Here is a 24,007-nt window from a genome sequence, read left to right as displayed (position 1 = left end):
CTCTTTCACCACTTTACTTCTCCAAGGAGCCCGCTTCCCCTCAACAAGATGGCGGCCCCTCCACCAACATGGCGGCTCGACTTTCTATTGGCGCCCGCACACCCCGCCGCCACGCTGGGAACTACGCTACCCAGAATGCCCCAAGTTTGGAGAAGCCGTCTCCAACCCTCGCGTTCTTTGCGTCGTTGCGTAACAGGGCAGCGGGGGGGCAGGGCGTGGTCTCGCGAGAGTTCCTCGCGGGTCGGGGCTGCGCTGGGTGGGCGGCTGTGTTGGGGGGAGGCGTGGGGCCGCCTTGCGCACGGAGCGAAACCGGCTGCGCCTCGCCGACACTTTGGGCTCCATGGCGGCCGCGGAGGCCGCACCCGCAGAGGCAGCGCTGGATTCTAGCGGGCTTTCCCCTAAAGAAGAAGGGGAGCTGGAAGACGGTGAGATCAGCGACGATGACAACAACGGCTCCGGGCCGTGCGGCGGCGGCTCCGAGCCCGGCGGTGTCGTGGCGGGCAATAGGCCGTACTCGAGGCGCAGGCCGCCTCCCGGCCTCCGCGGCGGCATCTCCCTCTCGTCCTCTCGGCGCTTCCCTCGGTCCCGGCACCAGCCCCCGCCCGAGATGGGCCATTTACACGGCCACGGCGGTTACCGGCCCAAGGACTCGTTCCGCTCACACCCGCCTCCTCTGCCCGCTCCTCGGATGCCGTCTGGCCCGCACTCGGACACGGGCCCCCGGCTCTCCTTCTGGGAGCGCAGCCACAACGCCCTGGACCGATTCCGTTTCCGAGGCCGGCCCTACAGGGGCGGATGGCGCTGGGGTAGGAGCCGGGGCGGTGGCGAACGGGGCGGTAACCCGCCGGGAAGGCCGCCCGGAGGGGGAAACTGCGCTGGATTCAGCGGCGGCCAGGGCTGGAGGGAGCCCTCGCCTCGGAAATGTATCCTTTTATAGCAGGGGGACGGTGGACAGCACTGCCGGGTGGTGCTACGTGGCCCAGGCGCTGGGTGGGTCGCGGCTCATTAGGCTCTGCCTCTCGTAGTGGGAGGCTGGGACGGCGCTGCAGCCTGCCCTGCCCGATCAGGGATAGAGAAAAACATAGCCTGAAACAAAGCCTTGTTCTGTTGGATTTTAGGTGCTGCTGAAGTGAGCCTCGAGAAGCGGCGTCGGTGCGACACTATGTGATTGAAGTGTCCTAGTTGTAACAAACGCTAAGCTGGTTAATTTTCCTTATTGGGCAATGAAGGATCTGTTCTTCTTTCATTTTCACTTATCACAGAATCACAGAATTGTAGGGGTTGGAAGGGACCTCTAGAGATCATCGAGTCCAACCCCCTTGCCAAAGCAGGCTCCCTTATAGCTCTAACAAGGTTATGTGTAGCCAAAGCCAACATCAATTTAAATGTCACTTGGGCCTCTGTGCACGGAATGTGCATTACATGGGAGTCTGGGTAACGTGGAATGCCCCGTTTCTATGTAAAGCCACACCCAGTGTTTCTTGAAGATGTTCTCTACCAGTTGCTCCCGGATAAGTTTTGTGAGGTCATTTTAATCAGTTTTAACGTTTTCTCCCATTAAGAGCAGAAATAGCAAAACCAGTGGAAAAAGCTCTTCACGTTTTCTAGAGCTATTAACTGTAGGAAAAAACAATTTTGATAGCAGCTGTAACTTTGGGGCAGCCTGGCACTGCGACTTAATACAGCTGCATAGTTACCTGAGAACACAGATATTAAAAACAAACAAACCACCCAACAAAACTTGGGTGAAAGAATTAGTGGTTAAAAGTTGCTTTCAAGAATCTTACGCTGCTTTTTTGTCCACTGTGGCCATAGTCAAAGGCTGCAACTTGTTTTTTGGTTGAGCTGCTCATCTCCAAGAATAGGGTTTATTTTCCCTACTTGTGCTAGGACATAAGGCTTCGAAAGCTGCTCATTGGGTCCCTGTGCTACTTTAGAGCCAAGATTATGTATCTGTGTCAGCTGTTCTTTTTTGGTATGCAGAGGGAATATGTAAATTACTGGTAAAGAGCTGTTCCTAATCTCATCTCGTGATGTTAAGAGCGTTCCTTAAGTCTTGGTAACTCTTCCTTCAAGGATTGTTTCTTATCTTGGAGGCAGGGAATGAAGATGTGATCTGCCCAAGGTTGCACAGCGCGCCAGTGCTGAAAATAGATGATATTTGCAGTGTTACTCAAAGTACCAGAAAATAGTTACTTTCTGTGTAATGTGTAATTTGCAGGGCAGGTGTGTGTTAGTCATTCTCAGCTGACCTTACAGTGCTTGATGCAGATACAGTCTTCTTGGACACTTTAAGAGACCATTCAGAAACTGATAATTCAGTTTTCAAACAAAATGAGCAAATGAAGGAAGCATTTTATCACTATTATTACGATGCAGTCTCTGTTTAAGTATTTTAGATGATTTTCTAATGCCCCTTAAGTCACATTTGGTTCTAGTGGGTTAGTTAAGGAAGATTCGTGATTTTCTCTCTAAAATATAAATGCTGTATTTTTCATGTCTTTGCTGTTTATATGAATTGGTTTTACAGTATCCCTGCATATAGAAGTACTTCCATATTGCTGACGTGAGTGGAGGAGGTTTCCAATTAGCAAGTAATTTCAGAAGAAACCTTCACACGGACTGTACAGGGAGGTTCAGTGCATGGGGTGATATTTGGAATTTCACAGGGCAAGTGAGAAACGTGAAGGTCTGCTAACAAGCAGTGGCTTTTTTTCTTTACCCATATAACCATTACTTTGTGTGCACTCTGTAGGAGCAGAAATGTAAATGGATAGGAGTAAATCAGCTACAGTTAAAGAGTTATTTTTTATTTTTCTTTCAATATTAGCTTTTAATAGGTCTTTCTAATTCCTAGCTACTTTAGTGTGGAGCTGTTGAATGGGCCTTCTGGAGAAATTCTTACATAGAGGATTGCGGAGTTCTGGGTCTGAAACAAGGGGCCACAGTGTGACTTAGTTTACTGTTGAATTCTGACCTCACAATTTTTTTATCTCATCAGTCGGTCTCTTTTTGGTTGTAGTTTGTAGGTTCTTCAGTGTTGATAGAACTGTTGTTCTAATGCACTTCTGTCTGCCTCTAATATCACTCACCTACTTTTGCACTCTATCTAGAGCTGTATGCAGAAAAGAACCCAGCAAACCTACATCCATGAAACACTGTTGTGGTTTAAGTTTGCAGGTGGCTAAGTACCAGTGGAATGTGACCCAATGGGATGACATAGAGAACTGAGAGAGGTAAAAAGGCCGGAACTTGAGGGTTGAGATCAAGAAGGTTTAATAAACTCAGAGGGAAGTGGAAGAGGAAAAAAAAATAAATACAAAAGAAAGTGGTGCGAAACATGATTGCTTGCCACTGACTGATGGCTGGCTAGCCCTGGAGCAGCAGTAACTCCCCCCCTAACCCAGGCTGTTTGCCCCCAGTTTTATTGCTGAGCACAATGGCAGGTAGCACAGAGCATCCCTTTGGACATGTAGGTCAGTCCTGTCCTCTCCCACCTTCTCATTGTCAGGACAGACTGAGAAACTGGAATGTCCTTGTCTCTGTGTAAGCACATCAGTGTGTTATCACTGCTAATTTCATCCTAAATCCAAAATAAACACTATACCAATGATTATGAAGAAAATTAACTATCGCAGCTGAAATCCAAAACTACAGCAAACGCCACATTTCTTATAAATACCTTATTGGAAGTTCTAGCAACTTCATTAATCCAAGCTTAAAAATATTCCTCTGAACTTTGTCTTCTGTTACCCAACCCCAGATGTCTCCAGAAACTGTGTCGGTATTGAAATTATCAAATCATTTTTAGATTTATTTTTATAAGTTGTGTTTAATAGGTTAATTAGCTTCAGATTTTCCTGTGACTTATGAAATTACAAATGTTTTGTTAGAAGTAGAAACCCTGTGAGTTTGACGCAACTCTTACTTAATTTGTGGCTATTTTTCACAAGGCTCTTTCATTTTGGATGTATTTCCAATGTGTTTGTAGAACTCCTCCAATTTTTGATTGCCTTGTGGATTTATGTGCTGACACTTAGGAGAGCATTGTTAGAGCAGGAAACATTTTGTTGTACAGATTTGTTTATGTAGGATAAACAGCAAGAGTCTTTAGACTTGAAACGTAGTGAAATATCCCAAGTTGTTGATGTATTCTGTCAGCTGGAAATATAGTTGCTTGCTTCTTGGGATTTCTTAGATAAACGTTACCTGTTTTAGCTTTTAGTTTTACTCAAAATATCGACGACACGTTGGTGAAAAAGTATTTCCCATAACTTTCTTTGAGTCAAGGCTAATATTATAAATTGAATGAGTCAAACTTGACTTAGTATCCTATATAATTTTTTTCCTGGGGGTAATTATTTTACTAAATCGTTTAGCTTTCAACTTTAAGAGAAAGTTTTCCGTGGTAGGAGGAACTGTAATTAAACTCAATGGTACTTACGGGTGTTTGTCCAACTTGGGACTTTCTATGAAGGGCAGCTGTGTGCAGAATAGATTTTCATCATAAGACTCTCATTAAGAATGTTTCCGCTGCCTGCCACTAACAACATGACTACCTGTGCCCAGCAGATACAAGTTTTCTTGACAACTTTTTCTGACTAATTAAACTTCCAAATCCTCTCTTGTTGTTGGGTGTTTTGATTGCAGGTCTTCAGCCAACATTTTTTCTTTCCCCACAGCTGTTGGTTATGTGATACTTTACCTCCCTTGTTGAGCTACAGTTTCTGCAGTCTTTAATTGTGCTGTGGGTAGATGTTATTTTATGGAAGGATAAAATAATTGAGAAGGAATTAAACCCGTATTTTTCAGGTGATCAGCTGGGTAGCCAGAACTAGAGTTAGGACCTCTAGAAGTTCAACTTACTCTTTGTAATATGGAGCCTTCTCAGCTTTACAGCATTTATTCCAAGATAGAGAAGGCTTCTCAGGAATATTCTTTTAAGTTGATGATATAAGTGTTTATTGTAGTGGTCCATGTTTGACAGTGACACATCTTTTATGTGCTGCTGTTGATATTTTTCAAGCTATCTTTAAGAGAGAACTCAATCAGAATTAATGTTCTGTTTGTCATTGGTCACGACTTTGCTATGTGAATGTTATCTGTGCTCATCTTACTTTTCTTAACCGGTAATTCAGCCAAAACTTTTGGAAGGTCTCCATCTAGAAAACAGAACTACTCTTCTAAAAGTGAGAACTCTGTGGAAGAAAGTTTCGAGGATCTACTCCTGAAGTATAAGCAGATACAGTTGGAGCTTGAGTACATTAACAAAGATGAAAGATTGGCTCTGAGCAACAGGGAAGAAAATGAACAGCAAGATGATAGTAAATCAGCAGACGCTGAGGACCAAATAACTGTAGAAAGCGACAGTATTAAAACAGATGCTATAAAAGAAGTTTCTCCTGAGGAGAAAAATCCGGTTATGGCCTTTCAGGCATTTGAACTGAAACCTCTCAGACAAAAACTGCCCACTCCGGCTGAGAGGAGCAAGTTAAAAAAAGTCAAAGAAGGAACAAAGCAGTCGTCACAGAAATCTGAAGTCACAGAATCCACTCAAGGTAAATACCTACAAAGTTGTTGTAGCTTGTTCGTTTTGTATTTCTTTTTGCACGCCTTGGTTTATCATATTTATTGTTTGAAAGTATTGTACTAAATAACATTGTAATTGAGACGTTTTAGTATGTTAGTTTTAAGTGATACGGTAAGTACAGTAAGACTTGCTGTATTGCCTTCCCCTTCTATGTAATTAATCAAAACTGCTTGGAAGCATGGTTGTGGTGTGTTGTTTATTTTTTTGACAGATAAAGACCTCTGGTAAAGGTCCTTGAAGTTACTTTTAAGTTGAGCAAACTGAGGTAGTTAGCTTAAATTTCCTAACTTGAGCCTCCATGTAGATCTGCTGCATGATGCTTACTGTGTTGGAGGATGTGCTAATGGATATGTTAAATATACTATTTGTGTGTGTGTGTGTGTATATATATATATATATATATACAAATAGTGTGTATATAATGCTACTATAATATACTATAATAGTACTACTGATCATGTTAATTCAGATCAGTTAGATTTATTAAATGATATAGCACTGTGTATGCTAGATGTAAATATTTAAAACATATAATAAACAGGTTCATGGCTTTTGGGCAGTCTAACAAATCGATTTGTCAGTATACTTATGTTTATGGGGAAAGCATTACTATTTGCTCTTCACTTTCATAGATTGATTCTATATTTGGTGTGAAATGAACCAAGTACATTCTTACTGCAGTGTTGAGACTTTATTTCATTCTGCAAACAACTGACCCATTACTCAAAATATCTGCCAGTGGAATCTGCAGTGCTCAGAGCAGTAACTGATACAAGATGCTGGATATAACAGATAGCGAGAAGCCTTACTCTCATCTTGTTTCTTGATATGTTCTGCTCTGCTTCCTGGGGAAGTATGTATCAGCCAGAGGATTATTTGAAGAGTCAAAACATGCCTTAAGTTTATGCTATCTTGATGATGCAAATTTCATCAGATGCACCATTAGTGCATATATACTTAAAATTGCAATTCTGTTTCATGCAGTCTACCAATGATATTTATAAAATACTTGTACAGATTCTTTTCTGTATGTAGTTCTAATATATTTCTGTTGTTTCATGAGAAACATCTTGCTTAAAACCATTTTCTTGTGTAAGGTACAGAAGACAAAGAACAAACATCAACGCGGAAGCCTAGCAGTTCAGATGTAACATCTGAAAAGGTAAGAAAGTAGTCCCCTGTAAATAAGATATCACTGATTTATGGTATTTCTTACTATTTTTTCCAAACTGTAGTCCAGAAACATTTCAGTGATAGAAGTAATTCCTCCTGCGGGAGCAGCACTTTACCATTAGATGAGTATTTGTCTTTTTGTAAGAAATGTAGAGGCAGACTTAAAATAGACTCTCAAAAAAGATTCACTTATTAAATGACTTAAGTGACGCTTCTTGATTTTGTGTCATCCTTTTTTTTTTTTCCTCAAGAAACTGCTTGAGGAGGAAGAGGAGATGTCTGAATTGCAGCTTAGGCTTCTTGCACTTCAGTCTGCTAGTAAAAAATGGCAACAGAAGGAACAACAGGTGATGAAGGAAAGCAAGGAAAAATTAACAAAAACGAAAACTGTAACACAGAAGGTCAAAGCCAGTGCAAAAGCGCATTCAACAAAGAAGACAAGTTCTACAGGTAATAAGTTAATGTTACTGAAATGAGAGACTATAACAGGTGCTTTGAAAAAGGACATAGTATGTTGTTGTGTGAACCAGTGAGTAATGAGCCATTAATCCTTCTGGTGTGGTCTTCATCTACTCAAAGCTCCTGAAGATTCTAGGGTTTGGGAAACTATTTAAAGTTGAGTTAATCACTTATCTTTTTTTACTTGAAGGCAAACAAACTTTGCGGAAACAACAGACAAAGACATCAAAGAAGTTACAGCAACAAAAGGAGCAAGATAGGCGTCAGAAAGAGGAAGACCAGAGGAAACAAGAAGAGGAAGAGGAGAGAAGAAAAAGAGAAGAAGAAATCAGAAAAATCAGGGACCTCTCAAATCAGGAAGAGCAGTACAATCGGTTTATGAAGCTAGTTGGAGGAAAAAGGAGATCAAGAAGCAGGGTAATGAATTTGTAGTGTCATATGTAGTGGTATGTTTGGGATTCATGACTGATTCCTGTCTTTATGTTCCTTCTGATTTCACTCTCACTAACCCTTCCTTATCCCTTTAAAAGTCCAAGTACTCTTTCTATGGAAACTACAACAGATGCAAGAGCACAATGGCACTGTTTGATAGAGCAAATTCTCAGTTACTAAACACTTTCTTAGCATAGTCACCACCTTAAGTGATGAACAAGAGCCTTTCTGCCTCATTCATCAAAATCTGCACCAGTGGAGGTGTTCCACTGTTGCCACTGCTGAAATGTACCACCTACTGTCTCGTTACGCTCACACACACTGTTTGGTCTCCATAAGCATTCAGCAAGTGGTGAAGGATGTCAGTGGTTGCCATTATTCTGCATGGGGGAATTTAATGATGCACCGTTGCTTCATACATACTTTGATGTCAGGCATCAATCTCTCTGACTGCTCCTCTGCTGCCATCTGTTGTATGGCAACAACATGGAGCAGGATATTGGTGGGAAGGTTCAACCCCTACTGCTGTACCACCAGTATGTCTGTTTAAAGTCACTACGTGCAATAGATGTGATTGGAAGTTAGTATTCAGTTTTTTCCAGTAAGCTGAATAAGTTGTATTTATAAAGTAATTAGAAGACTATTATAAGGGCCTGTCTGTAAGATTTTTTTATAAACATGTTTGCTCTAAAATAATAGCATGAGAACAGCTAAATAAAATACAGTTCTTGCTTTCAGTCTTCAGATACGGACTTGAGATGGTCTTTGGATAAACCGTCTACGGATAGTGCAGGAGGCATATATCAGTATGATAATTACGATGAAGTTGCTATGGATACAGATAGTGAAACTAACTCTCCAGGTAAGACTTACAGTTATTTATAACATGATTGATTAAAAGGTAGGAAATGAGCAGTTATTTTGGATTATGATGTACAATACCAGCTTACATAAAAAAAAAAGGGCACTAACATGCTAAGATTGACTCTTACTTCATTTCTATTTCTGCTGTAGTGATCACTTGAAGGTGTGCAAGGTTATGCTGTTCTCCTGGCAGTACTGTGAGATATACATGTTTTTAACATTCCAAAGCAGTGTCTATAGAAAGCTGAGGTCTGTGAGTAAACAGAAAGGGGCCTGGGCTCACTATGAATGCTAAATGAAACATGAGTCAGCAGTGCAGCATTGGGTGACAAAGCTGCAGCCTCAGGTTTTGAGCACTGAGGCTATAATGGCTGAACAGAGTGGTCAAAGATTGAGGGAAGTGCTTATTCTCCTCTCTTAAGAATTTAGGAGACTGATTTGTCCTTATCTTGCATATAGTTGGAAACTAATGACATATTGGAATGAGTCTAGCAGAGGACCTCAAAATTTTTTGGGAACTGAAACATTTATGAAGAGAGACCAAAAGAGCAGAGATTGTGTTAAGAAGACTGAGGCAGCTCTTTATTGCTGTGTTCCACTACCTTGTGGGCAGTTATAAGGAAGATAGAGCCTACTTGTCTGTGGACTGGGCAGCAGAAGGATAAGGGAAAATGCTTAAATTGTAACAAAAGAAATTTTAGATATAGGGGCAAATGTTTTCACAAAGAGAACAATTGAATGCTGAAATGGGTTGCCTTGAAATGTGAGAACTCAGTCCTTTAAATAGTGGATGCATCACTTAGCAAACTTTAGCACTGTGTTGAACCACTGTGTTAGGGCAAATGACTTCAACAATCTATTAGAACCTGAAATATTTAATGACTCTGAGGTGCTTTTAGGTTGTTCAGGCTTTCTTATTCCATGTGAAAATGCTGAAAAAGGTGTAGTGTTGCAAGAGCTCAATTTATCAAAATGCTATATTAGTAATTTTTATTCATCTGCTTTTCATCTTCTTTATTTTCTCTTTATTTTCCCATTCTTGTTAATCTGCATTATATGTTAATTTGCTAAAGCAGTGCTCTGCTACATGACTCATTGCTTGATAAAGCATCTCAAATTCTAATGATGCACTTCAGAATTCAGTGTGAACTCTACTTCTGTTCTGTATCGGTCCTTATTTGTACTGAGGTTTTAGTGTGCAGCAGCTAGGAGTTGCTCTACTGAGATACGTAGTTTAAGAATGCAGATTCTGACTTAGTAAAGAAAATATGATTTGGGATGATTTATCTCTTACTACCTCAGCAGTACTGTTTGGGAGTTGCATTTCATATGTAACTTTTTTGTGTGTCTATGAATTAAATGCACTGTCTGCATTTCATGCTGACGTACAAAGCACTGATTATTTAAAAGGAAATAATGTGCTGCTGTATTAAATCTGTTTCAGTGAAAGTATGAGTTTAGTATTTCTTAAGCTCAACTGGTTTTTATTATTACAGCTTCCTCTCCAGCACAACCTCCTTACTTTGAATGTCCAGTAGGATATTATCCACCTCCAACAATACCACCCATTTCCCTGCCACTGCCACCTCCAATTCCAGTAAGTAACCTTAAAAGGAATGCGTTTCTGAAAATATTTGCATTTTCTCTTATTTCTAATGCTGGAGTTTTATCAAACGTGCATTTAATCATGAATTATTTGATGGCTTTTTGATTCGTTTAGAAATGATAGTTCCTGTTCAGTTGTAGTTTTCTGTATTGAATAAAATTTTCCTCTTGACTGTTTAGTGGTGCTACGTGGTTTCTTAGCAAATAAGTTTGTTACCTAGGGGGAAAAAAGCTGTGTAGTTTGTCACAGTCCTTTCACACTTTGTGCCTTTTGGCTGTTTCTATCAGTCTTTGTACCACAGAGTACCATGAGAATAAAAGTTGTTCCCCATCTCTTTTCTTCAGTGAACATTTTTTATTCTTCTTGGGAAAGCAAGAGGAAAGGAGGCACTTATTTTTCCCTGTCCTGATGCCCTCTAAATTGTTTTGAGTGAAGAAGTGTGGAATTCTGCTGGCAAGATAAACTTGTACAACCCTTTTGGGACTGCTTTTTAAGCAGTTTGATACAATCCATTGGCCTAACCTGTTGGATCAGCTATATTTCTGTGGCTAGACTATCTCTGGTTCTGAATTTTCGTTTATAGTTGTATGTCATCGCTGCTTTCATCTTCCAAATGTGACTATGTTGTTTCCATCTTTTATGGGGTTATTACAGGTGTTTAGCTACAGCCTTTGACATTAGTCTAAATTCACTGCAGTTTAATGTTAAACCATGAAATAGTTTATATGGAATAACCTCTGCTGAATAACTGTAAAAAATAGTAAGCTTCTGAAGCCTGAAACTCTTTATTTTCATTTTTCATTCAGCCTCTCCCGTCCTTGAGCCAACTTTATATGGAGGGTATTTCTTGTGTTTCTCTTGAGCCACCCCCACCCCTTCCACCTCTTCCACCTGAAGAACCTGAGCAGCCACCAAAACCTCCATTTGCAGATGAGGAAGAAGAAGAGGAGATGCTCTTAAGAGAAGAATTACTCAAGTCCTTAGCTAACAAACGGGCTTTCAGATCTGAGGTACTCCGTGGTTTTTAAATGTAAACCTCTAGGTGGCAATCTTGACCAAAACTTAGATGTGACCTGCTGGAGTTTGAAAGCTGCTTTTCTAATTTCTTAAAAGTCAATTTCTGCCACTTGATAAGAAATGAAAGTAAAACCAACTCCAGGGATTGCCTTTGAATTGTAACTTGCAGCTTACTGTTTATTTATGAGGGGATTATGAAACTCTTAAGCACCAAAAACTTGAATATGCTGGAGGAAATGGGGATTTTCCGCAAAACTGTTTATTGTTTAACTTCATTTCAAACTTGCAGAGAGAGAAGTTGGGAGGCCTGCAACTTCTAGAGGTTAATATGATTGGTGTGTGGGATCCTTTTTGAGAAACAAGTTTTATGGTTTTGGAGGTTGTGATTGTTTTAACATCACTGCATTTTGGTATTATTGCAGATACAAGTTTTATCTAATATAGTTGGATACTCCATTTCACGCATGTCTTCAAACTTGAAATAATGATTTAGGCAATAATATTTATGCTTACATTTGTCTTGTAAAATACCTGTGGGTTATGCCTATTTTTATGACTATTTTTATTTTATTTTGATAGGAAACTTCAAGTAACAGTGGTCCTCCTTCCCCTCCTGTTCTGGATAATTTGCAATCTGTGCCAAGAAGCAATTTGTCTGCTGTCAGTATTAATACTGTATCTCAGCCACGGGTACAAAATACAAAGTTTGTTAGAGTACCAAGGCCTCCACGAGCAGTGATCACAGTAAGGAAATATTGGTGCTTTCTCTTAGCAGGACTACAAATGGGGTTTGAGTTCAGTTTGGGTGAAGAGCAAATAGATAAGGCTTATTTCATTTTTACTAGGGATACAGGATGGAATGGTGGAGCTGCAGTTAAACATTTGAATCATTAGTCACTTTAATCCATGTTCTTTTCTAAAAATAATTAGATGCTGAATTAAGAATTTAACAGCTTGAGGGAGCGTCAAAACACACTCATGTTTATCTGAACTGGAAAATGCCTTTCTCTTTTCACTCTAGAAAGGAACATCATTTCTGTTAAACCAAACAAATAAGTTCTGAGACTGTACTAGTGAACTCTAGCTGCACTGTTTATTACATGGAACCAGGATAGCGTCAGTTCACATTAAGATGCTTGAAATAGATACAGTTTGGTGCCTCTTGCTACTGTAGATATAGCTGATCTCTACTAAAGCTGCATAAATTTCAGGTTTATGAAGCTTGAATTTCTAAGACTCCAGATGTAGTTCAGTTAATTCCTTTTTCAGATTAACACAGACTGAAACTGTGTGCCCTTCAGTGGTAGCTGAGTCAGAGTAATCCCTCAGTTGCTCTTTCCCCTCAAAAGCTGGTCTTTCTCTTGCTTCTGGTCTGATGGTATCTCTCCTTGTAGACTGTCTGGAGTGTCATCCCTATTTCTTATTTAACATTCTGCATTAATGAGAAAACTAAACTTTGTAAGGGATGAAAAGAACTTCTTCTTCTGCAGAGGTGGTGGTGGGGTTGGGTAGTGTGCTTATTTTTTTATTTTTTCAGTGAACTATGTGAGCATCAGCACAGAACTGGTGACAGGCACTGGAATAGGCTGCCCAGGGAGGTGGTGGAATCACCATCCTTGGCAGTGTTCTAGAAGCATCTGGATAGGGAGCTAGGAGATACGGTTTAGGGGTTTTCTGTAGGTGTGGTAAAGGGAGGACGGTTGGACTAGATGATCTTATAGGTCCTTTCCAACCTTGTGATTCTATGTTTCAGGTGACATGTTTGTCAGTGCAAGTTTAAGGTGGAGAAGAGGGTGTTTTCCTCTTTTAACAGCAGCAGCCTTCATTATGTTAGCTCCAGTCTACTTCATTTGAATAGTATGTCTAACTTCAGTTAGCATTTCATTTGTGGTGTCTGCAAACATCTTGGATTGCTGGAAGCATGTTATAAAAAAGTGTTTGCCTGTGTTGTGCCAAATTGAAGTCCATGTAATATGCTGTTCTGTTTTTGGCAGTGAACAGAAGTTAGCAATTCCTTGAAAAATGCATCTTAGGAAACTTGGCTTCATATACTCTTTCACATGCAGGATATCTGTAATGAGCAGTGTGATTCTATCAGTGTTTGGTATCTTTGTATTTATTTTATTTTTACTAAATTTGGAGGAACACGTGATCTTTGAGCCTGTTATTCCTTATTACAGTCATTTCACTCCTTGCATTTTTAAGTGTTCTTATCCATGTTTAAGTAACTGTATATTCTGTTGTCCTGCATTATATCACAAATGAGAGGTGTTTAAATGAAGGTGCAAAAATGAGGGAGTGCATGTCACTGGGGAGCTGTCAGGCACTTTGAGTAACATAATAAATGTCTCACGTAAGTTGCCGTGATGAAAGGCAATGCTTTAACACCTGGAAAGAACCTGGATTTGACCCTCCCCCACTGTTAACTTTTCCCTAGAAGAAGAACGAAGGGGAGATTTAGAGACGGTTTATGCTGCCCTACTGTGCCAAATCCATTTTGGCAGCTTTGGTCTGTGAATACCAGAAAGCCAGTGATAGGGAAGTGATATATTGGGCATTTGAAGACGTGGTGAAAGGTGGAAAGCTCAATTTGATCAAGTTAGATTTATGTGGAAATCTAGTCAGAGAATAATTCAGAGGGGGAAAATGAGTGATTTGTTCTGTTTTACTGCACTGGTAAAAATTGGAATTGCACCACTCTGCTGTGGTGGTGCGGATACTGCAACTGTAGTACATTCAGAAGTAGTGGATATGATCCTTACTGTGAGAATATCAGAAAGAAAGGACTTTGTTTTCCCCTTAAAAGTAGAGGACTGCTTTGTAGTGTGCTTTACAAGGCATGTAAAACTTAAGACGCGTCTTGTACTGATGTAAAATTTAAACTTAAATCTGTATTTAGTTCACTTGACCTGTACTGGGAAATAGGAAAGTAAGTCCTGGAAATGTGAACTGAAGTTTCTTATTTTCCAACTGTAGCTTCGGAACATCTGAGGCTAATCTAATCTCCTTGTTTCTACATCATTCTTTGTGCTGATTCAATTAGTAATGCTGTCAAAAAGTGATTAATCTTGGAGCCTGCCTTCTCCATGTACTGTTGTGTTCTGCCAGTTTAACTGCCTGAGCAGCTCACTGTGAGCTCAACTAACTCTAACTCTGGGTGGGACGAGAGGCGTTCCAAGTGTGTGACAAAATCCTGGTCTTGAATGTCTTTTTGCAGCATTTCTGGGATTGAATTCCTTGTTACTTTTCAGTTTGTTCACTGAAGCGACACTTAAAGTGTCAGGTAGTTCTCCTTATAAATGGAAATAATGACCATGAAGCTACAAATGTGCTCTAGGTACTTGGGAGAAGGATGAAAATGTTGATGTACATTTCATGTTACATTATCAAGGATGGAGGCTAGGGGAGATGCACAAGTTCTTCATGTAGTGTAGGATTAGTATACTATCCCATGCCATGATAAAGGATTTTAACTTCCTTTTCTTGTAAATGTGTTCAATTATTTCTTTGTAGTTTTTTCTTTTTCATATATATATTTTTCTTCCATACAGCTTCCAAAACACAAATCTGTTGTGGTGACATTAAATGATTCAGATGACAGTGAGTCTGATGGAGAGCCATCTAACTCAACGAACAGTGTATTTGGTGGACTAGAATCCATGATAAAAGAAGCAAGGAGAAATGTTGAGGTAAACTATCAATATTTAATAGGTTTATTTGGTAATTATCTTGCTTTGTTTACAGAATTTAAACTTCTAGAGTTGAATCAAGATCAATTGGGTTACATCAGAAAAGGGCAAGAGTATATAAATTACTCCTATCTGAATCATCAAATTGTAATTTGCATAAACTAACTACAATCTTTTTTGATTAAAGGAGCATCATGCTGTTTACAACTTGGAATATTTTGATTCCATTTTTTCAGTTTAAATTTAAAGTCTGTTTAATGAATGGTAGAATAAGCAGATGGTTAAAAGTCTTGTTGATCTTGAACAGCTTTAAGATTGTGCTGAGAAACAGATAATAGCTGTATTTGAAACTTGCATGAGAAGTAATGACTTTTCTTTTTTTAAAAGGCTTCAAGAATCAAGGCCCCTCCAAAATCAGAAAAAGAAAATGATCCAATGAGAACTCCAGAGGCTCTACCAGAAGATAAGAAGATAGAATACAGGCTCCTAAAAGAAGAGATTGCAAGGTACAGAATGGTTTGATTGTTGTTAAAGTAAAACGTATGTTCTTTGTAGGTCTTTGGCAATGTGTTTTTATGATTAAAAGAAAAATGGGTTTTGAAAACATTACTATCGCCTACAGTCTTTCCACTATCAGGTTTTGACAGGACAACTGTAGGAGTCTGAAGGAAGTCATTAGATTCAAACTGACTTGCAGTAGATGTCTGAGTTGTGGAAGGTTTTTTCTTTAAATTGAAGATCTTGCACTGCTGCTTTTTATTTTGAAGCTTTTAGAGCATTTAGGAATTAATGTTGAAGCTACTGAAAGTCTTTGTTTTTAATGTCTGTTTTAGTCGTGAGAAGCAACGTTTAATTAAGTCTGATCCACTGAAGAACAGTTCATCTCCTGCAAATTCTGATGGTGAAGTTGATGGAATTGGGAGAATAGCAGTAGCAACGAAACAAGTAACTGAAGCAGAAGCAAAGCTAAAGAGAAACAAGTGAGTCTCTTTCTTTGTCACATGCCCTTCCTTGTTTGCTTAGAACAGTTAAAACTCTAATGCTGTGAAACACAAGGCAACAAGATGTGGGTTTTGGATGTCTAAATGTCAAAAAGAGTATCGAAGATAAGCCATTTGCTTACCTTTCCTTGTTTTAGCAGTACTAATTAGGTGAAAACTTGGACACTTAATTATTTTATGTAATACCAATGCTTAATGTGTCATGGATGTTAAGACTATTTGGAGACACTTAGTTTTTTGCTAGAAGTGTCAGTATGCATCACTCTAAACACAATTTAGTTTCTAAATAGAGCGGTGATATCTCCAAGAGATTTCTCTGGAAAATAATGGTTACATGTCTTATCTTTCTCTAGACTTCTGTTGATGAAGGATGAATCTGTCTTGAAACATTTGTTGCAACAAGAAGCCAAGAAAAGAGAGAACGTTCGAATTGCTGAAAATAAAATTAACAAACTGGCTGAACAGCTGCAGGCAACAGAGAAGATCTTAAATGCTAATAAGATGTTTCTCAAGAAGCTTCAGGAACAAGTAAATTCTGAATTTCTGTTAATTGTAACTAGAAAACTTGGAGTAGGAAACTTTATTGTTTGGAGACAGTAGGCTTGCTTTGGAGGAATGATTAATTCATTCCCATATGCTTTCTGACAGTATTTTATTATCGTATCTGAAAACTTGCATATTATTTTGTTTTCCAGATTCATAAGGTTCAACAACGAGTTACAGTCAAAAAAGCTCTGGCATTAAAATATGGGGAGGAACTTGCTCGAGCAAAAGCGGTAGCAAGTAAGGAAATTGGGAAACGAAAACTGGAACAAGAACATCTTGGAGTAAGTCTGCTGCTGAGCGGTGCTCTTAAACAATGTTGTTCTTGAAAAGCAGTAGCAATTTTGATTAGGAAACCTCTTTCAGATGGGATTTCAGGAAAAACAGGAGAGCATTTCAAAAGCACTGGAGGAATCTTCCTAATCTGTTTCTTCTGTTTTTGAGAGTTCAATAGAGGAAAAAGCATTAAAAAAAATTTGTTCATAGCCTATGTGTATTTGCCAAAGGAATGTCATTAGGAAATAGGTTCTGCTATCTTTATGTCTTTGAAGATAGGAAATTGCTGTCTATAAGACATTAACTATCTCATTAAACTATCTACTAAAGGCACAGAAATTGGGTTTTTGTTACTTTACTAATTATGAAAGAACCGGGCCTATATGTTTGCCTGTCTACTTCTGTGCATTTTTGCTTTTATTTTTCCTGTGGATGCTTGTCTTGTAGTTCACCTTTTAAATACGCTCAGAGCTTCTGTTCGAGTCTTACGCACAGTGTAGGGTAATCTGTATTGGAAAAATCTGCATATATGCCAGTTGATTTGTAGGAGACTTTTTGCTGGTTTTCCTGCTGTTTTTTTTTTTTTGACATTTTCTTGGCAAGAGTTTGAAAATACTTTTATAAACTCTTAAGTTAAATAACTTGCCCATGTTTAATTTGCCTCCTGTCAATACATCAGTAAATGTGAAAATGAAATAAAGGGATTTTTTTTTTTTTCTTTTCAGCCAAGCAAAATGTTGAAATTGGAGAACTCCCCTGCATCGAGTCCAAAAAAGCATTCAGCAGAACTGATTGCACTAGAAAAAAAACGGCTGCAGCAACTGGAGTATGAGTATGCTCTGAAGATTCAGAAACTGAAGGAGGCTCGTGCACTTCAAACCAAGGAACAATCCGATATTGCACCTCAGGCAGAAGAGGAAGCTGAATTTGCATTACCTCAGCCATCACTTCATGATCTTACACAGGATAAATTGTCTTTGGACAGTGAAGAAAACTACTTTGATGATGAGGTGCTGTCTAATTCAAACCGGGAACGAAGGAGATCTTTCAGAGAATCTAGTTCTTACACTAAGCCAAATCTTAAACACATGGACACTCCAAAACAAGAACCTATAAACAAACTTTCTAAAAAGGCAGCAGAGGAGCCTGAGCTTTTCCTTGGGTTGAACATTGATGAACTGAAAAAACTTTATGCTAAAGCTGACAGTTTGAAAGAACTGTTAGTGAAAAGTACTGCCTTAGTAGCACCTAAGGAAGATCTCTTATGTGGTCAGGTAAATGCTTTAAATATGAATGTGGCTTTTATTTTGGGTCATGCAGCAATTTCTACATCCCTTTTCATCTGTTTTCTAGGAAATTTCAGTGGATATGGATTTTGTTACGTCACAGAATAAGCAAACTGAAGCAAAACCATTTCCGTTTGGACCATATCGTAGTCCTCTTCTAGTATTTAAGTCCTACAGGTACTTTAACTTATGCACATATTTTTAAAGAAGTCTACATTGCTTTTCATTGGTAACCCATGCATGTACAGAAAGGTGAATTGTGATGAGAAACTTGAATCTCCTGAAGCAGTGTTCTCTAGCTAGGGAACTTCATGATTGAAATTTACCATGTTGGGGAGAAGAGAATAGTAGAGCAGAATCTATAGAAATACTGTTCCATTCCCTTTCTGTCCATCTGTTTTCCACCTACCTCTTATACTGTAGGTCATAGCTATCTTTGGTGGTAGAGTTCTGGACATTCTGAGATTTAGTACTAAAAAATAGCTTGGTTTTTTAATGTTTCATCTCTTTTTAATGTCTTATGTAATAAAATTGATGTCTTTGTTTTTATGCTTTCTCACAATAATTCATTATTTCATTTTAGGTTCAGTCCGTATTTTCGAACCAAGGAAAAACTGTACCTCAGTTCGGTAACCTATAGCAATATGATTGAGCCAAAACAGTGTTTCTGCCGCTTTGATTTAACAGGCACATGTAATGATGACGACTGCCAGTGGTGAGTTCTCTTTCATTTGATCCATAGAGATGTCTGATTTCAGACCAAAATAGGCAAGGTTTCTTTCAGAAGGTCTCCATTTATGATTTTAAGGGCAAGTCTTAGAGAAGAAAGTTTTAGATATCCTATTGCGAATACCTGGTTTGCAGTAAAAATAATTTGAAAACTTGCATCTGAACCATGAGTAAAAACAGCTTTTTAGGTACAAGTTTTTATATTAAAAAGAGCTGCATAGACTATTAGAGAATGTTTTACTTTTTGATTACTTTGCAATTCAGATAGAGGTCTCTTACCTAGTGCTTTGGTGTTAACTCTAGACCATCATGAATCTGAAGTGGCAATGGATAGTGTTAATCATGTTACAAATGTATCATGCTGCAAATGGACATAAAGTACATAGCAAATATTAAGTAATTATACAAGAAAATAACATTGTGGTAGAGAAATTCTGGTTTTCTGGTAAAATACTAAGTTATTTGGCTCCTTTGAAGCTTGGTGTTAAGTCATTTGAAAAATACTTTGTTAAGCAGCATTACACTGTGTGGTGTAAGAAATTGATAGAACAACTGGATATGTATTGACCATTTTGATTTGAAAACTGGAAAAATACAATAGGAGTATACTCTTTTTGCAGTTAAAAAAAGCTTTTTTGGATCAACTCACAGCTGTTATCATCAACTCATACCACAGATCCTACAAAAGCAAAGTGATATTGTTATGACTAACCTATTTGAACTGGAAAGTTTTAAACACGGTGATGCTCTATTAGTGCAAAGCAAGTGTATAGAATCTTATTCTAATAAGCATGCCTGTATTGAAATAATGAAGACTAGGATTAAGTTACTGATGTGGACTTAAGTTCAGAGAAGGCCCAGAGAAACATTTAAGGGAAATTTCAAATCAGGCTATATTATTAATCACGGATATCCTTTTTTTATATTTCACCCTTGTGTGTACCAGTGTCAGCTTTCTAATTGTGGACATTATTAAATTGTTGCTGTGATAAATGTTTTAATTCCTTTTTGGTTTATTTTAGGCAGCACATGAAAGATTGCACTCTTAGCCGAAAGCAGCTGTTTCAGGACATTCTGTCTTACAATTTAGAACTGATTGGCTGTTCAGAAAAAAGCACTGATGAAGAAATCAGCACTGCCACAGGTTTTTAAGAAATTTTTGCTTACTTTTGTATTTAAAGATTTATTTCTGAAGATAGTTTCCATTAAAAGTTCTGGGAGCAACTACTTATTATGTAATACAACGTGGAAAACACTTCTCTAGTTGTCCAGTTCAGTCCTCAGTAGAGGCTTATTACAATAGTGGCCTGTGGAATGATTTGCTTAAAATATTGCTGTGGTTCAATGGATGAGGGCAGAACTTAGGGTGAAATCTTGCCCTGTCGTCTTCTTCACGTGTTAAATTAGTTTACCTCTTGAAGCAGTCATATTTCATTAGTTAAGCATAGACTGTGTTAAATTGTTGGTAAGTTACCTATCTATTTGCTTACCTACCTAAGATGTGATTGTTCTTGTTTCAGAAAAATATGTTGAAAAACTTTTTGGTATAAACAGAGACCGTATGTCAGTAGATCAAATGGCTGTTCTTCTGGCCAGCAATGTCAACGAGAGTAAAAGTCATAGTAAGTAACTTTCTTGATAAATTAAATAAAATGTTTTGTGTGTTTTTGTTTTTTTTTTAATTACATTTGGTACACTATGACTTTCTCAACCAACAGTACTCCCTTTTGTGTGTCAGTTTGTTCAGGTAAATTATACTTCTGATAGATAATGAATAGAACTTGTTTTAAGGCCATAATATAATAGTCTAAGTTCTATTAGTTTTTTAGTTTTATTAATTTTGTTAGAATTTTTTTTCCATGTCAAAAACTTGACTTAAGCACTCGAGAAACTAAATACTATTAGTACTCTAAGTACTATAACACTTGTACATTTGTATTGCAGTTGTAGAGTGCTTTTTATCAGAAACTGGGCAAGATATTTCAATCTTGACTAGAAACAGGTAAAAGATAATTTCTTCTGCTTTGCTTGTTTACAGCACCTCCGTTTACAACATGGAAAGATAAAAGGAAATGGAGACCAAAGTACTGGAGAAAACCTCTTTTAGATAGCAGCAGTAGTGAGGAGGAGCAGTCTGGACCTATTAAATATGGTAACTGAGAAGCATGGCAGCCATTAAAAAAGAATACTTGGGAGAAAAACATAGCAATCGCTTCCCAACACCCCGTATTTAAAGTGATTCTTAAAATCTATGTTTTGGCTTCTTCCTTTTCTCTGTGTGCATATATTCTTAAGTTCCTTCATGTAACTTTTCTCAAAAAGTAGACCTTAATGTATGGGATTAAAAAACAAAAACAAAAACAAAAACCCAAAAAAGTCACAAACATAAACAACAAAACACACACAAAAAAACCTGTCAACAAACTATAGTATAAGGTGTAACTGGAAGCTTAGATGGGATTCCTACCTGTCTTTTCATGAAAAGGAACATAGAGATCCCTGAAATGTTACAGCTTCACCAAAAGATATTGGTGGGTTTTATTCCCCAGACCTGTAGAAAGTAGCGCACTGTGTGTTAGCTTAAATTGGACAGCGTGAATCATAAGTGTTGAGATCTGGAGGTAAAAAGCAAAACTGCTTTTAAACATAATTTGGGACTTGGAAGTTTCTTTGAGCATCAGTATCCTGAAATATGACTAATTATTCAAGTGGGAGCTTTGGGATTTCTTGGCATTCTCTGTATTCCTGTATAAATGTTTTTTGAGATAGTTCTTTATTTGACATAGATGTCATTAAGAAACTGACACTTAGTTGGTACCTTTTCACCAAAGAAGCAGTCTCTATTGCTATTTATTTACTGTCTTCATGTGTTACATATAACCAATTTTCTACATGTTAAACAGTTTAAAGATGCTGAAGTAACTGTATTTTGCTCTCGGCTATGGCTACGCTTAGTGTATATATAAGTGTCACTCCTCGTATGAATTGTACAGTGACAAGTCACTTCTGTTTTGAGAAGATTGTTTTTTTTCATTTGCAGCCCACCCTGCAGAACATAAAAAAAGAATTCCAGCTCTTGATACTGTTGTGACTCCAGATGATATCCGATATTTTACAAGTGAGACTGATGACATTTCCAACTTGGAGGCAAGCGTCCAAGAAAACCCCTGCAATGTACAGCTTTGGATTAAACTTGCATATAAATACTTGAACCAGAATGAAGGGTAGGTCTGCTTTTTACATTTTAGTTTTATACTTTACCCATAAAACTGTAATCAAACTTCTTTTCTGGTGCTGAGGAGCTTTCTTCAATGAAGATACAAATTATTCATTACTTAAAAGCAGATTTCACAGGGACCAAACAGAGGATGTGATCACAGTGAAATGGTGGGTGGTGCATTTCAGCAGTGGTGAAAATTGGAGTGGGACACCTGAAATGTATAGGATAGAAATGGAATGGCCTGTCTACAAAGGAAATGCTACTAGTCTGAATAGAACACTCTAAATGATAACCATTGTAAGAAAAAGAGCAAAACAAACAAACAAACAAAAAAAAAAAAGGGAGAAAATCTAAGGGAAAATAACGTTAAGGAAAAACTATACCTACAGTAGGTCTGTTAGTTAAATGTTATAATTTCAATTTTCACAGCTCATCGTCAGAGTGTTTGGATTCTACTCTAAATGTTTTGTCTCGAGCTCTTGAGAACAACAAAGAAAATCCTGAGATTTGGTGTCATTACCTCAGACTCTTCTCCAAAAGAGGCACAAAGGAGGAGATACAGGAAATGTGTGAAACAGCAGTGGAATATGCCCCGTCCTATCAGATCTGGTGGACAGTAAGTAAAAAATGTCACTTGTATGGATTTCCTACTGTAGAAAATGTGTATGTGAAGTAGGGAAGTGCAAAAGGAAAAAATCATCTTAAATAAGCCAATAGAGCGGCTTCGTGGAAGTTCTGCACTGTTCACAATGAGGTAATTCAAAGTTCTGTTTGCAGAATTTTTGTGGAAATAGTCACCCTTTCCTCAGGAAAATCAATCATTTAAAATCAAGATGTTTAATTTGCTGGGTTTTCTGTACGTAAGTTTGCTAAATGTAAATGTTCAGAAGGACATTGGAAGTTGAGCATTAACATTTTAAGTGTTCTCTGAGGTTTGTGGGGAGGGTGAAAAATTGTTCATAAAGTGGTAAGATAAGTTATTCGAAGTATGTTGTTCATGTTGTTTTAAACTTTAACCTTGAAGCTCTGCACGTATTTTTTTTTATTTTTTTTAATATAAATTATTTTTCTCTAGTTCTTGAATTTGGAGAGTTCCTTTGATGGAAAAGACTACGTATGTGGGAGGATGCTGCAGTTCCTGATGGAAATGACTGAGGGAGAGGAAAATCCCAATCTCTTATCGTTCCAGCTTCTGGAGACTCTTCTGTACAGAGTTCACTTAAGCTTGTTTACAGGAAGATACCAGAATGCTCTTCTGCTGCTGCAGGTAACTTTATACCTTCATCTTTCTAATGCCTGTGACTGTTAGTATTAACTTGAGAAGAGCTGTTGGATCTTATATTGGTTAGAAGAAGTCTCCTAGGGACTTGTCTTTTAAAATACAATATAATTGCAGGTTTGCATATATGTTTCTTGCTTGTTTTCTGTTGCATCGGGTTGCTGATAGCTTGCAGTGTGCATTATGCTTCATCGTACTTATATGGAATTGCTTTAGTTTCTAATTTTTGGTTAGCAGTAGGGTGCTTCTTTAGGGACCTGTGAATTGTGTCTTGCCTCAGATATTCAGATGTTTCTTGTTGCTGCAGAAATGGTCAAATCAATTAGTTTTGGTTTTTTTTTGGAAGATCATAGTGTCATGTTTTGCATTTATACCCCTGCATCAAAAATTGGGGACTGTTATCTCAGGTGCTGGAGATCCTGTGAACTGTAAAGTTTTATCACAGGCTTTTATTATTACTATAGAGAGAATTCAGGTTGCTGTTGCTGACGTGTAGCTCACAGACCAGGAGAGAAAGTTGAGAATCGGTTCTAAAAGTTGGAGCTGTGGTAATTTCAACTAGGAGGTTTTCATTCCTGCCAGCAGGGGGCATTTATTGCCTGCTATATCTTATAACATTTTTCTTGATTGTTTTAAGGCTGTTCAGTTTTAAATAGAAAAGTATAATACTACGTTGACTCACTCCACCAGCTATTCTGAAGGCAGTATTATTGGTAGTTTGGTTTGAGTTGTGCTGAAATGGAAATCTAGAGAACACAAGGAGAGCACATGGATTGGTTTCTTTTACCTTTGCTCAAAGTATTACACCAAAGCACATTTTTGTAGATGTTCATCTGTAATGTG

General features: G+C 38.2%; 1 protein-coding gene across 4 annotated transcripts in view; it reads left to right on the top strand.

Annotated features, from left to right (window-relative positions):
* Positions 1-236: 236 nt before the first annotated feature.
* Positions 237-24,007, top strand: part of ZFC3H1 (zinc finger C3H1-type containing) — a 34,386-nt gene continuing 10,615 nt past the window's right edge. For 3 of the 4 annotated variants that reach the window (XM_015855855.2, XM_015855874.2, XM_015855879.2), the window contains exons 1-23: positions 237-923; positions 5,139-5,558; positions 6,688-6,752; positions 7,015-7,213; positions 7,413-7,639; positions 8,393-8,516; positions 10,015-10,115; positions 10,931-11,134; positions 11,721-11,885; positions 14,693-14,830; positions 15,218-15,336; positions 15,664-15,810; positions 16,185-16,359; positions 16,527-16,658; positions 17,376-17,924; positions 18,004-18,113; positions 18,520-18,651; positions 19,688-19,809; positions 20,186-20,287; positions 20,704-20,817; positions 21,706-21,889; positions 22,315-22,501; positions 22,961-23,152. In XM_015855855.2, coding sequence (XP_015711341.1) covers positions 341-923; positions 5,139-5,558; positions 6,688-6,752; positions 7,015-7,213; positions 7,413-7,639; positions 8,393-8,516; positions 10,015-10,115; positions 10,931-11,134; positions 11,721-11,885; positions 14,693-14,830; positions 15,218-15,336; positions 15,664-15,810; positions 16,185-16,359; positions 16,527-16,658; positions 17,376-17,924; positions 18,004-18,113; positions 18,520-18,651; positions 19,688-19,809; positions 20,186-20,287; positions 20,704-20,817; positions 21,706-21,889; positions 22,315-22,501; positions 22,961-23,152 — 4,491 coding nt within the window. In that variant the 5' untranslated portion in view covers positions 237-340. The remainder of the gene's footprint in view (positions 924-5,138; positions 5,559-6,687; positions 6,753-7,014; positions 7,214-7,412; positions 7,640-8,392; positions 8,517-10,014; positions 10,116-10,930; positions 11,135-11,720; positions 11,886-14,692; positions 14,831-15,217; positions 15,337-15,663; positions 15,811-16,184; positions 16,360-16,526; positions 16,659-17,375; positions 17,925-18,003; positions 18,114-18,519; positions 18,652-19,687; positions 19,810-20,185; positions 20,288-20,703; positions 20,818-21,705; positions 21,890-22,314; positions 22,502-22,960; positions 23,153-24,007) is intronic. The other variant, XM_015855866.2, reaches the window with a different exon arrangement.

This window comes from Coturnix japonica, chromosome 1 (genome assembly GCF_001577835.2).
Source record: "Coturnix japonica isolate 7356 chromosome 1, Coturnix japonica 2.1, whole genome shotgun sequence".
Lineage (NCBI taxonomy): Eukaryota > Metazoa > Chordata > Aves > Galliformes > Phasianidae > Coturnix > Coturnix japonica.
The sequence above is the reverse complement of the archived record's forward strand: the minus strand, read 5'-3'. Positions and strand labels throughout refer to the sequence as shown.